General features: G+C 30.9%; 1 protein-coding gene across 1 annotated transcript; it reads left to right on the top strand.

Moving 5' to 3' along the window:
• Positions 1 to 486: 486 nt before the first annotated feature.
• On the top strand, positions 487 to 3,335 carry LOC126728913 (receptor-like protein EIX2). The gene is made up of 3 exons (XM_050434665.1): positions 487 to 781; positions 1,243 to 1,726; positions 2,987 to 3,335. The coding sequence occupies exons 1-3, from the start codon at positions 487 to 489 to the stop codon at positions 3,333 to 3,335; spliced, it is 1,128 nt and encodes a 375-aa protein (XP_050290622.1).
• The last annotated feature ends 15,020 nt before the right edge of the window (positions 3,336 to 18,355 follow it).

Below are 18,355 nucleotides of genomic sequence, written 5' to 3'. Positions count from 1 at the left end.
TGGTATATAGTTTTAATTTGAGAAATTTTTTAAAATATCTTTGAACTTAGGTAATGAATTATACTTAGAGGAAGTTATCTTAATTATTTTAATATATTTATAAAATATCTAATGATGAAAACACATCATAAGACGAGTGATACTTATTTTCAGTTTGAACTGTAGCCAGTGTATGTCTTTGGTGGAAGACTCGGAAAAAGTTTATACATTCTAGTGGAAGACTTGGAAAGTTTTCGCAACAAATGCTTATTTTTGTTGTTCACTCATAATTGCAAAAGATTAAAAACAAGGTCAAAATGCAAAACCCACCTCTTAAGTTTAACCACTTTTTTCTAGTTACTGCTAATAATTTCTACTTAACGCATGTATAAATAATTGAGGCGGGGATTCTAGGCAAATAAAATCTCATACTTGTAACATTGCACATTTGATGTGTTGATGCTCTTATCTTAATCACATTCTTGATCTTCCACATTCCTACTAATTATGGGTGGAAGTTCCCTCCAATTTCTCCGCACTCTTATTCTCCTTCTATTGTGCATGAAACCAGCTACTGGAAATAATTTGGGGTTAGCAGATACTCACCTTGTCTGCAAAGAGCATGAGAGACAAGCTCTTCTCAAGATTAAATATGACCTTATTGATGACTATGGCCATCTTTCTTCTTGGAACTCCAATCAAGATTGTTGCAAATGGAGTGGGGTCAGGCGTAGCAACCAAACAGGCCACGTCATCATGCTCAATCTCAATGCCTCATCCATTCCCTTAAGGCATTTGCAAGGTAAACTTAATCCTTCCCTGATTGAGTTGAAATATTTGACTTATTTGGACGTGAGCTACAATGATTTTAATTAGACCCAATTCCCAGAAATCATTGGTTCTCTCTCTAACTTAAGGCACCTTGACCTTTTTTTATGCTAAGTTTGGAAGAAATATACCTTGTCAGCTTGGGAACCTTTCAAACTTGCAGTACCTTGATCTTGGCCTGAATATTTTTAATAAACCTAAAAAGTTAAGAGTGGATCCCTCAACTTTCTTCTTTAAAATACCTTGACATGAGTACCATCAACTTGAGCAAAGTCTATAATTGGCCCCATGTTGTGAATAAACTGCCGTACTTGACATCCTTGTTCTTGTACTCTTGTAATCTTCCGAATATTTTCTCTATTCCCTTTGTTAATTCTTCTACTTCTCTTGATGTCCTCCAACTCTTTGATAATAATCTCACTTGTTCTTCTTCAGTACTACAGTGGTTGTTCAAATCCAACACTAGTGTTGTTGAACTTGATTTCTCTTTTAACCAATTTCAAGGTTTAATTTCGAATGCTTTTAGCAGAATAAACTCTCTTGCACATCTCTATCTCAGTTCTAATGAGTTTGAAGGTGAGATACCAAAAGCCTTTGGTGGTATGTGTAATTTGAAAACGTTAAATCTATCTAGGAACTATCTCAGTGGACAGCTTCTTGATTTTATTCTTAATTTGACCGAGTGTGGAAACCACTCATTAGAGGTTTTGAATTTAAAGCGAAATCAAATCTTGGGATCGTTACTAGATCCCACAACATTTCCATCATTGAGAGTATTATCGCTTTCTCAAAATCATTTGAATGGGGCAATACCTGTAAGTTTGGGAAAACTATCCAACCTAGAGGGTCTGTATCTTCGACATAATTCATTGGAAGGTGTTATTTCTAAAGCCCACTTCTCAAAGCTCACGAAATTGAAGTATTTGGACTTATCTAATGCTTTATTTGTTTTCAACATCAACTCTGATTAGGTTCCACCTTTCCAATTAAAAATGATATGGTTACGGTCTTGCCAACTAGGCCCTCGAGTACCAAAATGGCTTCAAACTCAAAAAAATTACAATTGGCTTGATATCTCCAATTCTGGAATCTCGGATACCCTTTCCAATTTCAATTTGGTCTTTTCTCCTCAATTAGAATATATAAATTTGTCTTACGACCAAATAAGTGGCCAACTTCCAAATTTGTCATTAGAGCTTACTTTTTCCCCAATTTTAGACTTGAGTTCAAATAAACTTATAGGCAGAATACCTCAATTTTTATTTGAATCAGGATATTTGGATCTTTCCAAGAATATGCTTTCAGGCCCAATTTTTTCCTTATGTGAAGTACAAAATGGGAATTTGTACTTTCTAGATCTCTCCAATAACCAGTTATCAAGACGGATACCAGACTCATGTTGGATGCATCTTGAAGAATTAGTAATTCTTAATTTGGCAAACGATCACTTTCGTGGGACAATCCCAAGCTCGGTGGGATTTCTACATGAGATTGTGACATTGGATTTAGGTAACAATAATTTTAGTGGGAAACTTCCTTCCTCGTTGAAGAATTGCACAAAGTTGATATTCTTTAATCTCAAACAAAATGATCTATCAGGATAGATACCAATGTGGTTGGGGATTAGTCATCCAAATTTAGTTGTACTTATCCTTCGATCCAATTACTTCTATGGAGTCATCCCGACACATTTCTGTTATCTAGCACATCATCAAATTTTAGACCTTGCTTTAAACCAAATCTCAACAAGGATGCCAAAATGCCTCAACAATCTTACTGCTTTAACTCAAAAAGGGAGTCCAAATGCCACCATCACCCATTATTATACGATCAGTAGCAAATCCCTATTTTATATGTTGTATGCTGATCGTATGATTTTTATGTGGAAAGGAAAAGAGCATGAGTATAAAAATATTCTTTGACTATTAAAAGGCATCGATCTCTCAAGCAATAATTTAACTAGGCGGATTCCAGGAGAAATTGTGGAACTGTTGGATTGGTTTCCTTAAATCTCTCTAGAAATCGTTTAACTGGACAAATCACTTCAGAGATTGATATGTTACAATCATTAGATGCCTTGGATCTATCTAAGAACCAGCTTTCCGGGGGAATTCCTTCAAGCCTTTCTCATATTGATCGTCTAAGTGTCTTGGACTTGTCAAAACAACAATTTGTCCAGAAAAATCCCAACAAGCCCTCAACTTGATACCTTTAATGCATCCTCATATGAGGGGAATGCCCCGCTTCCAAAGAAATGTCTGGGCGAAGAAATAGCTCAAAATCCAACTATGAACAGGAGCAGAGAACATGCTGGCATGCAAGATGAGAGAGAAGGGTTTATATCCATAGGATTTTATGTTAGTGTGGCCCTTGGATTTATTGCGGGTTTCTGGGGAGTTGTTGGCACATTAGTACTGAATATGTCACTGCGAGTTGCATATTTCAGGTTCTTGAATGATTTCAAAGATAGGCTATATGTGGCAATATCAGTGAATATGGCCAGAGTTCAGAGGCAGCTTCAAAACTAACTGGTAATAATTCTTTGTTCCCAACTTTTATCCTTTATAGTTCTATGCAAATGAATCTGTCACTTTTCCGCAATTTGCTTCTCTGTGCAAAAGCCCTTTGCATTTCGTTGTTTTGATTATACAATTAATTTTTCTAGTTCTCATTTGATGATTACAGTTACTAACAACGTCACCATCGTCCTACTACCAATGGTATATATGATTAATATCATTATTATTCTTTTACACCATGTCAAATAAAGTTCTAATTAGTTATCAAATTCAATATGTCCCAAACCATTCTATAAAAATAAGTTACATAACATACATTTTTGTAATGGCTTAAGCTTTCCTTAAATTATTTTGCCAGACAGATATTGATCAGTAAATGGAATAACTTGTGTAAGTGTTATTTTCAAAGGGGGAAGTCAGGGACTTATGGTTTTGTTTGATAAGTAATTTATACTGATTATCTTTCATTCCGATATCTCACAAAAAGTGCAATTAAAATCTTCTACAAACAAACAATTTTCTTTAATTCCTTTCTAATTTTAAATTTTGGTCCACTTTTGTAATGCCTTATTGCGTTCTAGTAACTGTGGTTTACCTTTGTGTTTTCACTTTTAAGTTTCACCAGGTGTTGCTGTACAAGTCTCTGACTCACAATACTTCTCTATGGGAGCTGTAATTTTATGGTAAACTTCGTATTAGGTATATGTGTGAGATTTGGAGTGTACTTCAAAAAGACTCGTCGAGTATTGGTAAATTTATATGCATCTAAACATTGAATAAAATGCATGTTAATAGTTTGTTTGTAGAACTGTTAACACTGAAATTATTATTTTTCGTGTCATGATAACTACAAAATGGTTGTCAAAAAGTTGGCTTGAATTTTCGAGCCAACATTAAAATACATACTTAGCTTAGCTTGGGTCCAGTGCTCCAATATTGCATTGGACCTATTAAATTATAACATGTGTCTGTAAGTCTTGATTGCCTTAAGTTGACTTCGTTGCATGCAACTTATTATTCTAGAAAAATTATTTTATAAAATTTTCCTCATACAAAATGTGTGGATTCCACATGTTGTAAATGAGATGTCATATGTGAGCATGAGGCCGTCGAAATATGTTCTAATTATTCAGATATCAGTGTTGAGCAGTAAAATATGAGAGTGAAAGACCTCTTTGAAGGGGACTTTGTAGAGGAGGTTTGTGCAGCAATTTCAGAGAAGAGAAAACTTCTCCTTATTTTAGGTGTAGCCCTTGAACATTGTATTCTACCCTAAATTTGTATCTGAGAGAGATTTATTTTGTGTAGGGAATAATTTTGGGTGTATTGGGATTTGGATTTTATGAGAGTGCCTTTACATCATTTTGTATCATCTAAATTTGTTAGTGAAAGTTTTCTTTGTCATTGCCCATGGACGTAAGCAAAAAGTTGAACCACGTGAATCCTTAATGCATCCCTTGTGTGTGTTTATGTCAATTTTTCTTTCGAGTTCTCAATGTATCGTTTTTTTTTTTTTTTTCTTTTCCTTTTTATGAGTAGTTCTCTTTCTTTCTTTCTTTCTTTTTTTTCCCTTAAATTTATTTGGAGATCTTTCTAAAGTTTATATTTCACAATCATCTTGTGTGGAAATACTATATAAATTCTAAAACCTTTTCCTACTACAAATTGGTAATAGAACTTCCACTGTTACAACATAATTATACAACAGTAGTATAATTTTTCACTTTTGTAAGGTTGAATTTAATCAATTATGTGTTGACTTTATTCCGTGCCAAATTTGCTTGTAATTCAGCATGTAGAAACCTTGTATTTAGGTAGGAATAATGTAAAGGTTTTGTGTGAGAGAGTGTAAAGAAACTCAAGTTGTGTGCATTCAAGAGGAGTCTCGCAATTGGATCTTGCGACTGACTCGTGACTGGCAAGTCGCCAAAGTGCCACACGTGTGAAGCATGTAGGAAGCTGAAAGGTCACGACAACTAGAGCACTACATGACAAAAAGTATAGTTTGGCCTGATAGTTAACTCGCGACTCGCTCCAGTCACAAGGCCAAGTCGTCAGAATGTCTTGTTTTGTTGAAAACTGACTTTTCACATTTCTCTCATACCCTACTATAAATACCCTTATACCCACGAAATATATTGTGCTGAAAAAGGAGCCTATTGAGAGAAAAACCCTAAGAAAGGTTTCCACCAAGGTTTTCAGACCCGAACCAGATCGGGAGGTCGGACCGTGAAAACTAGGAACCAGGATGAAAACCAATTTTTTAAGCATAGAGAACCGGATTTTTTGTTAATTCCGTAAACCCCTAAAACTAGGGTTGGACCGCATGAACCAATGAGAACCGTGCAGTCCAACCCCTTAGCAATTTTTTTTTTTTTTTTTTAAAAACACAACTTAACACAATTTTATTCTACTTAATTAAATTATCCATCTCTTACAAGGAATAAAAAAAAATTATAATTAAAATCCTTTAAAGATATTCAACTTCAAAAATTAATCATAAATTTTAATGTTTTCATGGTTATTATTTTATTTTATTAACTTTCTTATTTAATTATTAAAATATATGCTTGAAAATCATTAAATTTCCCTCACATATATAGATATATTGTCAATTTTGCTAGTTTTATAAATTTAATATCTATATTTAGGCTTTAATTAATTATTAAATTAATTATGACGTCATCACGGTTCAACCCCGATTCAACCTCAAAAATCTTGAACCTCTCCCTTTTACAGTTCAATGAACAGTCCAAGTCTGAAAACCTTGGTTTCTACAACACACCCACCCTATTAGAGAGAGCTACTCATTCTTAAAGAGAAATCTTTGTAGTTTCTTCTTATTCCCTCTTCCATTGTTATACCCATTGAGAGGAGATTTGTATCTAAACACTACCTACACCCATTCAAAGTGTTGAGAGTGTTTTTGGAGCTTAGAAAGCATTGGAAGATGCCAAGGATGGCAGATGTAACATAGAGTTTATTGCGGGATCCAAAGAGCTAGAGAAGAAAAGATTAGGCGTAGCCTTATTGGAACAAGAAGCTTGGAGGGCTTAGGTGCATCAGGTAGATTAGGCTTGGAGGGTCTATTGCTATTCATGTATCTCAATTTTATTCTTTAGTGGATCATTTCACCGCTTAGAGGGCGGCGGAGAGGTTTTTCGCCGAGTTCTTCGGTTTCCTCTTCGATAACACGTGTCGGTGTTATCTTTGTATTTGCATCTCTCTTCCTTTACTCTTTACCTTTTAATTGCTGCTATGTTTGTGATTAATTATGGTTTAGAGTGTCTTACCAATTTAGGTTTAGCTTATATTCATCATTCTGCACATAAATTGTTTGTGTATAAGCTTGTGTTGGTGATTTTGAGATTGGGGGTCTGAACGTTCATTGGTGTTTTACACGCTAATTAAACATTCAGCTTTAAAGTGCTAACAAATGACATCAAATGATTGGCAATTTCATTTTTTAAAACTACGTCAATTTTGAGAAATGTTTTTCTAAAAAAGATAATCTTGCCTAAAGCCTCAATGACCCCCATACCTCCCACCTAGAGGCAATAATGCTCTAGCACTCTCAACTTATACAAAAAAAAAAAAAAAAACAATGCCTTTCTCCGGGCCAAAATGGGCATTTGCCACTTTCGCCAAAACTTTCCAGCAAAATAGCTCCTGTCTGAAATTATTTAGGGAAATGCCCCTGTTTTGAAACTCGATTTTCTAAAAATCGAGTTTCAATTTAAAACTCTATTTTTGGACAATCAAGTTATAGTGAACTAAAAATAAAATATATAAAAAAAATTGTAAAACTCAAGTTCATGGAACTCGAGTTCCTTGAAAATATTCAAGTGGAACTCAAGTTCTTTGAATGGAACTCGAGTTCATGGAACTCAAGTTCTAGAAAAAGAAAAAAGAAAAAATTCTAATTTCAATTTCGCTATAACTCGATTGTCCAAAAATCGAGTTTTACATTTGAAACTCAATTTTTAGAAAATCGAGTTTCAAAATAGGAACATATCCCTAAATAGTTTCAGATAAGGGCATTTTGTTGAAAAGTTTATGAGAAATTGGTAAAACCTCATTTTGGCCCTTTCTCCGTGGAGCAGACAAAATTTTGCAAATTGGTTCCATAATAAACGCCACTGAATGGTACACTTGGGTGGCATCCAAAGGCAAAGAGTACATGATCAAACAATACCAACAATTGCACCAATTCTGGCAACTCAAGTCCCACATGAACAACGGGAGATACGGGACTCCAACAGTAATGTCACGTTCCAACATAATCGGGTGAACCCAATGCTGTAGAATAGCGATACTCTTTGTAAATATTTGAAAAATTCTGACATAATACTCTTAATAAATAAATTTCTATAAACTTTGGAACTATAATTTATTTTTAAAAAAATAATGTTAATAATTTTAATGTATCTATATAAACGTGCACATCTGGATACATAGACATGGATTCTCAAAATAAATAAATAAAATTACATAGACATGGGGTTCTAGAAACCTTTGGTCAATTTGAATAATTTTTTAAGCTTATTAAAAATCTAGCAAAACGTTTCACTTCAAGCAAATTATGTTAATATATATATATATATATTTATTTATTTATTTATTTATTTTACAGATAGATAAAGGAGGATGAGTTTAGCTTACATCTAATTAATTTTTTTTTTTTTTTTTTTTTTATACAAGATAGAATTCTACTCTAGCCTAATGTAAGTATATATGTTTGTGAAACTCCCTCCTGGAGACTTGAACCCCGGCCCTTATCCCCCACACTCCACAAGCACTTATACTTGTGGAGTGACCATCACACCAAGAAAGTGCGGTAGTACATCTAATTAATTTTTTAACCGGACATCTTCTTTACTTTTTAACGAATGGTTGAGATTAAAAGTAAAGCCACATCATTTTTCTTTTGGGCAAATTAACGCCTGCCAAGGTTTCTTGAGTGATAAAAACACACTAACATAAAAGGGTAACGCAAACTGCAGAAAGCTTGAGATCTATCTTCGTCAATGTCTCTATTTTTCTCCTTCAGATAAACTCAAAAAGAAGTCCAAAAAGGATCCACATCATTTCTTCGTTCTATTCTTTCGTTTGTAACCAAACGGTATGGTGAGCATAATCCCAAAGGCCAAATCTCAGTCTCAAAAGAAAAAAAGAAAGAGAGAAGCAATTGGTTTCTTTTTTTTTTTTTTTAAGAAAAAGAAGCAATTGGTTTCTAATTTATCAGTCATCGCTATTCCCTTGGATTGAATTAAAAAATCAATGCTGACTGACCTCCAAAATCAAAGACATAAATAGAGACTCGAAGCTAAAAATGGAATACTTGTAATAACTTTGTATGTGATTAAATCTATGAATATTTTTCTTTTTTTCTTTTTTAGTTTCTGTGAAGAAGTACAAGACATTGACGAAAATATCTCTTTTTTTTTCTTTTTTTTTTTCGATTCTTTTATTGAAATAAATTCCCTTGATTTCACTGGCAAAGAATGAAATCTTCACATCATGTAGCCTAGTCACTAAGGCAGGCGTAACCAAACTGGATCCGAGTAGGAAAAAGCATGGTAAAGACGAAACCTTCTCTTCATAGAGGAAAATATCTCGAGTTTGGTAAACAATTTCGGGGGTAGTTAGAGGCTTGGACTTGAAGAGGCCCTTCATCATCTTCGTAGTCAACACTGAACTCTGACGGAACCACGGCCTTGTAACTTCAGAGGTCTGCCTTTTCTTTTTAAAATGACGTGTACTTCCTTTTTAATCTCAGCCGTTTGTTAAAAATTTACTTGACGTATGCCAAACCTGAGGAGGATAGAGGATAGGGACACCACAGCTAATGTCATTTATTAAAAAATTAGGTTAATAATTAAGAAAAATGTTAACGAGTATTCTTAGAACATTAGTTAATAATCCATTTAAAAAAAGTATTTATGAGAAATGAAAAAAAAAATAATTAATATTTTGACAGTTTTTTTCATTTCCTATAAAAGTTGTATCAAAATTTTCCTAAAATGGATTATTAATAAGTGTCCTTATTTAACATGACCCAATAACTAAATATAAACAACACTTTATTGTGGCAAGTTCTTTTAGGGACACAAGTTCCACAAAAGTTCACAATAATTTTATAATATTTTTAAATTAGCCTACTACCATAGACATTAATTATTCAAAAATAAAACTAACTAACCTATATTTTTTTATATTAAAAAAAAATAAAAATAAATAAATAAAAGAAGAAGAAGAAGAAGAGAAGAATGGGTCAACAACTAGTTTTTCCAGAAATTAAAACTGGAAACCACTGCACCTTTTTGTTGCCCACGGAATTTGGACTCATTGGGTCTATTTGGATTAAACTTATTGTTTGCTGAAACTGAAAACTGAAAACACTGTAACAAAATAATTTTTAAATGTGTGAAAAGTACCGTGAGACCTATTTTTAATATTTTTAAATGCGTGGACAGTGCTGCTACAGTACGTGAACAATGCTGCTACAGTACATGAACAGTGATTTTTGTCTCTGCACAGTAAATTCACTGTTCATGCGCTGAAAAAAAAAAAAAAAAAAAAAAGAAGGAAACATGAAATGAAAACGTAAACGTAGGTTTTAGTCATATCCAAACACATACATTATGGGAAAAGATAACAATAATCTAAAGATCACTTTTTCTTAACAATGTTGTCTAATCTATATATTAAAATAACAAGTTTGTCTGAGATGCCATCAGCTGGAAACCACTTTGCAAATGTTAAGGGATTATTATCGCGCCAAATTCATGTAGAATCAGGGTAGTTCTTATATGCTCCGGGAGCAATGCTCCCTCCTCTCACATGAGAGGTGAGTCCCATGGTGGAACCCACACGTGAGGCCCACCCCTCATGTGAGAGGAGGGAGCATTGCTCCCAGAGTACCTAAGTTTTTTCGTGGAATAATCTTCCCATTAATCTTCTAACAAATTTCTTCTTCTTACCTTTACAGGATTAGTTGAAGAGCTTGGGTTTTGGGGGCCCAAATGCCAAAAATTGACGAACTGGGCTCTAGACCTATTATTTATGTTAAATCCCTTGTGTCTAGAATCCACTTCACATGTGACATACTACATTGTACGTACAGTCCTTCCAAGACTATACTGTCAATTTCACATGAATTAATTATTTTTTCTCAGTTTAATGTAACCCAAAGTTAGGTGATTCCTTGAAAAATTGACGTGTCTTTACCCAACATCAACTAAACCACTTCACCCAACATCACCTAACTAAATAGTTGATTAGTAATGTATAATTTCATAGCTCTCACATAGCATACGCGAAAGGTCTTATAATTTTACAAATGATTTTTTATGTTTCATTATGTTTTAGCCACAACTTAAATAAAAAATTTTAATACTCCTCCTTCCAATTGATACCTTTCACAAATATTAAACCAATCAAAACCTTATGGAAATTAAGTAATCTCCAAATCTTTTTTAGTAATGAGAACAAAACTATTTATATATGATTACATAATCTAATTATGTAATCACCTGTTGGAAAAAGACTAATCTATATATATATATATATAACCGAAACCTTTGAAACTCTCACAATTTTTCACATCATCATTTTAATTTTTAAAAAAAATTAATTTTTAAAACTAAATAGTGAGAGAGTCCTAACAAGAGTCTCTTATATATATATATATATATATATATATATATATATATAAGAGACAAAATCTTTGAAAATTCTAAAGCAATCTCATCTGTCCGTCTCCACTAAGAGAGAAAACTCTAAGTATATATAAAACCGAAACTTTTGAAACTCCCACAATTTTCCACATCATCATTTTAATTTTAAAAAAAATTAATTTTTAAAACTAAATAGTGAGAAAGTCCTAACAGGAGTCTCTTTTATATATATATATATATATATATATATATATAAGACAAAATCTTTGAAAACCCTAAAGCAATCTCCTTTGTCCGTCTCCACTAAGAGAGAAAACCATAAACTTCAATTTCTTTGGTACACTTGCTATTGCTTTTTCTCTTTTTTGTGAAATAGTTTTTATTGCTTTTGTTTTGTATGGAGTAGTACTTTACAATATATAGTATAACTACAAGTATTGTAGTAAGTTTGCTAACTTTTTGTGTGGTTCAAAGATGCTATATTCTATATTATTTTATATTATATAACCTTAAGCTTTACCTTATGGAGATGTATGTACAAGTTTTCAATTCCTTTTGTGTGGATATTTTCTCACAGCTGTGGAGTAAGGTATATGCACTATATGTTATCTTATGTTTTCTCTTATGGTGTCATGCTTCTTTATTTATTAATTAAAGATTATGTTGGAAGCCTATATTATTTGCACCTTCAAAGTGTTCGACAATGTTTGAACCAAATTTTTCATCAATTAGGAAGAATTGGATAAAAAAAAACTTAGAAAAACTTTCCATCCTTACTGAAATTGTCTCGCAATAATGACATTTTTTTTTTTTTAATAATTTGTAGGTTTTGAATGTTTTGATTTTTAGTTTTATTGTCTTTTGAAAGTTTGACCATCTAAATTTTTGGGTTTAATTTTTTACAATATTTGAAACAGTTTAGCAAATTTCAACTGTTATTATTCTCTTGAAGGTAACCTATCTTTCTTTTATATTTCTCTATTTGGTAGTCATATATATTTTATTTTGTTTCAATAATTTCTAGGCAGTGCCAGTAAATTTTCTGATTTTTTTTCCTCTTTCGAACATTTTAACATCAAAACTTTTTAGTTATTTTTTTTTCAATATCTAAATTTGGCTTATTCATCAAATTGTAACTCAAAAAGATAGGAGCAATTCACGCAATAGTATAATTTCGTAATCAATTTAAAATTTTATAAAATTATTTTAGTCTATTATAAATAGGTAAGTTCCCGTGCGTTGCACGGGTTTCCGACTAGTGTCATTTATAGTAAAGAAAACAAAACTATTTGACACAATCACAAACTTTAAGTACAATATATTGTTTTCAAGTTACCTTTCTCAAGTTAGTAATGCTACATACAAAGTATTATCTTCTAGAACTTTTTGACTTTTTATGCGTGAAAGTAGTATATATGTTTCTACAAGTATTAGACTACTTTTTAGTCTGAACCGAGTTCAGTTTTTGTCTTTGGCGTAAGACATTTGCAATAATACAATCGTTTTTACGAAATACATGTATGTATGAAAACAATTTATCTCACTTTTTATTGAAATTTTTTTACTAAAAATATGTTAAAGTATATTTATACCTTGAAAAAATTTGAAAAAGTAATAAATGTAAAAAAATTAAAAAAAATAAATAAAGTTTTAAAAAACTGTACATAAAAACTAAAAATGCCAAATTAAAACTAATGCCAAATGGGTTCGCTTAAGACCTTTTTCCATCTTCTCGTGTGTGTTAAAAAAACTTTTATTAAATGTGAACAATCTATAAAGCATGTTAATATGAAGCAGGTAATGAATTATGCATGGTGAGAGAACAGTGCAAACCGTGCAGTGTGAAAACAACTTTAGGCTAGTTACGTAATGGTTCTCATAAATTTTATCGAGAAACTTGTCATGATAAAATAACATCACTTTTAATTAGATTTATTATTCACAACCATTTTTATTCAGAACTAATAACATTAGGCCTAGTCAATGATTGTACTACTTCTTATGTTTTAATTATCACCCATCGGTTAACAAAAAAAAAATTTATCTCCCATCCTTTCAGAAATTAAAACCGGAAATCACTACTACTTTTTGTTGCAAAAGAGTCAAAAGTGTAAACATCACTTTTTCTTAACAATGGTGTATAATCTATTAAAAGAAATTTCCAGTGACTTTCGCTTTCCTTCTTTTTACAACTATTTACTGCTAATAATTTATAATTAACGCGGGTATAAACGATTAAGACTAATTTAAGGCTAATGAAATCATACTTGTAACATTGCACAGTTGATGCATTGATGCTCTTATCTGAATTACATACTTAATCAGGGGTGGAAGTTCCCTCCAATTTCTCCTACACTTTAATTCTCGTTTTCCTGTGTATCTTGATTCTTGAATGAAAGAGGGAATGAAATAATTTTAAAACCAAAAAAAAGTCTTTTTCTCTCATGTTCAGAAGATTAGTCACCTCAAATCTGACTAAAATTCTATTCCTTTTCTCAAATATAATACAACTTGTCTCATAACATTGGCAACGGGTTATAAGTTTACTTTTTGGCGGTGTGAAAAGGGGTTTGCAGTTAGAGTGGGAGTCTGTTTTTGTGGTGGTGAAAGGATTTGAACCATGTAGAGTAGTTCTGCAAATCAAAATTTACTGAAATCATTCAATGCTATATGAATAGTTGAACCTTAAGACATATGTCTTATATTTCACCCCTTCCCTTATACCACTAAAGCAAGGCACAAGGGTCAAGTGATTTGTTAATGTTAATCCACGCTCACTGATTTCTTAAGCTAGGAATTTGTCATGGCTATCTAATTTGCATTACCACAATTTTTTGATAGTGTCATAGACTTGTAGTGACACGAGTTATCATTTCCGATGACTTCGAAGTCTACCTCCTGTATATATGTGAGAAATGTTATATTCATTATATTTTCACAACAAATATTAAGGGGTTAGTTATAATTGATTCTAATTTAAACGTATTACTAAAATTATTTTTTTATCCACTAATAACAGTCCGAAACAACCTATCATTTAAAATTTATTGGGAAAATGTTGTAAACTTAGCATTTCTCTATTTGTACTCATAGTGACATGAATTGATCCATGATTTTCACAGAAACAATCCAATAGCACCTACTCAACGTATGAGTTGAAGGCTTTAAAATTTTCCGTGTCCCCTTATTTACGTTGGATTTGTATAGTCTGCTTTGATTTAAGACAATGTAAATTGATTGATGGAATCCTGAAAAAAATGAAATTTTAGCATAATCATATATGGCTTATTACTAGACTTGCTAAATTGTCTTACCCCCTAATCTACGTTAATGGGTTTAGTTAAAAGTTGTTAAGATGTCTTTTCCCAAGAGAAACTCAAAGTTTCAAACAACGTAGTTTTTATCCCAATGATTTTTACTAATTATTTGTTGGATAGCTTCAATGAAAGTGTGTAATTGCTAATTTCGAAAGTGTTTTCTACGAAAATTGTTTGTATTAATACAAGAATGACATTAGGGATACTACAACACGTTTTAACTGTGATTACTGGGGGGAAAATGTGTACTTCTTTTTTTTTTTTTTTTGAGAAAGAAAAAAAAAGTGTACTTGTGCATTAAAATATGTGCAAGAAGTGTAAGAAAAATTTTTTTTTTTAAAAATTCCGTATTTCACTTACTTTCTGCTCATATTAAACAAGAATACATATGACATATCATAGTGCTAAGTCTCTCCTTGATTCAAACTTAATAAAGTTGATAAAGACATTTTTAACATTTTGCAATGACTTAATGTTTTGGATCCTAATAGACGTTTGCATGCAATGACTTTAATTGAAGACATTATAAATTATTGTTGGACCCCATATGAGCTTTTTTTTTTTTCTTTTTTCTTTTTTGAGTTTCAACCCATATGACCTTTCAGTTTCGCCATATACGTCTAGGTGAATTTGTAAAACTAAGTCATGTTCCCTTATATACGTTTTCATAGTCTACTTTAATTGAAGAATAGTCTACTTTAATTGAAGACAATGTAAATTGATTGATCGAAAACTGAAATTTCAGCATAAATTGTCATATATGGCTTACTAGACTTGTAAATTTTCTTACCCCCTATTCTAAGTTGATGGGTCTAAGTTTGGCTTTATATATGGTGCTAAGATATATGGTGCTAAGATGTCTTTTTCTAAAAGAAACTTTGACTATGTACATTTTATTCCAATGAGTTTTACTAATTATTTCTTCTATAGGTTCAACAAAAACGTGTAATTGTTAATTTCAAACACAGCCTAAAAGTCTTGTAACTCATGTAACATCTTTTGAAGTTTCCAATTAAGAAGTCTATGTTTCAAATACACCAACTGCTTTTTGAAAATATGAATGAAAACTTTTATAATGCACATGATTTTTTCAACTAAAATATGTAATTTTTTTTAATATATAAATACAATAGAATTTTAAAGTATAACGTCATTTCCATATATATGATGGTTCTTTATCATCATGCCAAAACATGAATGAAATTTGATTTTCTTCTATAATAGTATTAGATGAATAACATTAAACCCATATTTTTCTTCAACAACTAGAAGAAGATAATAACAACAGCAATAATTATGTTTATTGTATTTCTCTTAATCCCTATTCTAGGTTGATGAGTCTAGTTTGGCTTTATATATGGTGTTAAGATGTCTTTTTCTAAAAGAAACTTTGACAATGTACATTTTATCCCAATGAGTTTTTCTGATTATTAATTCTATTGTTTCGAAAAAAAAAAAAAATAATCCTTCTATGGATTCATTGAAATTGTGTAACTGTTAATTTCAAATGTGTTTTATACCCTAATATTGTTGGTATTAGTATAAGAATAACTTCCGGACATTACAAATTTTAGTATATTAAACCTTATAAAATTATATGTCAACTTTTAAATATAAAACAAAGAAATTAAAGTAAATAATATTTTTAAATAATATATTAATGCGATACCAATCACATTTATAACCATGTCAATTTGTAAATATTTTATAATAAAATTGATAGTAAATTTAGTATTTTCTAATCAAGAACATCTATCAAATATTTTAACTATTTTTCTCAAAAAAAATATATATATTTTAACTAGCTTAGGGCCTGTTTGGCAATAAGATTTAAATACAATTTCTTTTTTTGGAAATCATTATAAAATGGTGGGTGTCACACTTGAATCTATTATTTTGGTTGATGTTTTCTAAATTCAATTTTTAGAAAAGTATTTCCTATTTTTTCTAGTTTAAAATAGGATTTTGAATACTACTGAGATGATGTTTTCAATATTAAAAAAAAAAAATATATATATATATATATATATATATATTCTCAATGACATAGTTGTTAATAAATTGAAAACAGTAAATCCCAAACTTTAATTTTGAAACTTATCATTATCCAAAAAGAAAATAGTAATCTACAGGTTACTTTCTATAGAATAAAAAATTTAAAAAAAAATTTCAAAGTAATAATGATCTTTCAAATATCACTTTTTTGCTTTTAATATTTTGAAAATTGGTCTTAAAAGTGGGAGTCAGACACATATATAATGTAAAAATTATTCTTTGAAGACTAGTTTCACATTCAATTTTTTGAAAATTATCTTTAGACTGTTTTGAAATCAAAAACAAAATCCTCAACCAAACAAAACCTAAGCTAGTTAAACCCATATGGCCATAGCAATATTAGATTATGGAATTTGATATTATTCTATAATAATATTAGCCACAAGTCAATAATAATCATAGTAAAAATAATAAAATGGCCACCTTAAACATTAGAGAACAAAAAGAGTAAGGTCTTACACAACTTTTTTTTTTTTTTGTTGAGAAATAAGGTCTTACAAAACTTGATAGTGCACAATTCTTTCATAATCTATTCCAATTATTTGCATTAATCTTTTTGCTAGCTTTAACTTAAAATACTTATTTAGTGGTTAGGACTTAGGCCGTGAGGGAAGCTTCAAAGCGTCAGAAAACACTGATAGTGAAAGGGAGCACTTTTTTTAGGATGAAAAATTAAATAGCATTGGGTGGCTTTTATTTCAGACTAATTCCAAGTCACTTCTCTCAAACAATAAAATAAATTCCAAGTTACATGATAAAAGCAAATAATATAAAACTCAAATTTTATTATAAATAAGAATGATAATAGATTTAAAATATTAAAATTTCCTTAAATTCTACTAATTTGAAGCTTTTGATTACTGATTTTTAATCAAAATAGTATTTTTATATAATTCTTTTAAATAAGTTATAGAGGATGCTAAATAAATTTACAAGAGATATTGCTGAAAAACAAACTGAGATACAACTTATTTAAATTATTATAAAACTATTGATTATAATATATATTAAATTCCTCATATACATATGGATATTAGAGAAGGAATCCCACACGAGTTCAGTTTCCACAAATGATTTTTAATGTTTTCCAACCAAGTTTTCGCTTATGAAACACATGTTAACATGTCGGCTGGCTTGAAATTATAAGCATAATTTTTAGCTTTTATTTACAATTTTTTCAAAACCTCAATTTTTATTACTTTTTTGAAACACAAGTAAATGGCTTTCAGTAAAAATCTAAATAAACAGGATATTCCTCATCTAGCTTAACTTTCATCAAACGTGAGCAATATATATAAAGCAAAGCAAATTTATTATGAAAAATATTGTAATCGCAATAGAATAGATAATAACTGTTACAAACCCAATTGACCCAATTAAGTTTGATGGTTGCTTCGAGGAACCAAGACCTCCTAATTGATAAATATAGACTACTTCGAAGGAGTCTAGACTCCAAAGTGAATATTCACTCAAAAATAATATTTTTAGCTTCTTTTATTAATCAACATCAAATAGATGACTTTACAAGATTTAGCTAACATTTAAATTTAAAAGAAACCTAATCTTTATCTACTAAAAGTAGATAAGATTTATTCAAATACTAAGCTAATAATCTATCCTATCCTTATCTAATAACTCAACTCCTAATAAAATCTTAAATAAATAATAAAATTAAATAAAAACTAGGCATGTAATAACAACGGTATGGGAATTCTGCTGCATTGGGCAGATCTGCTGTCAGGCTTTAAGGAGAGGGAGACTTCGTGTGTTGTGGTCTGCTGCATTGAGGGACCTTCGTTGTCTATGGGATAATAATAACTTATTAAAAGAAATTTCCAGTGACTTTCGTCTTCATTCGTTGTGCTAATACTTCCTACTGAACTCAATCAACACATGTATATAAGATAGGGTTCCAAGCAAATGAAATCATACTTGAAATCCTATTGCTCTTATCTTAATAAATTCATCCAATATAATC

This window comes from Quercus robur, chromosome 5 (assembly GCF_932294415.1).
Source record: "Quercus robur chromosome 5, dhQueRobu3.1, whole genome shotgun sequence".
Lineage (NCBI taxonomy): Eukaryota > Viridiplantae > Streptophyta > Magnoliopsida > Fagales > Fagaceae > Quercus > Quercus robur.
This window is presented reverse-complemented; position numbering and strand designations above follow the sequence as displayed.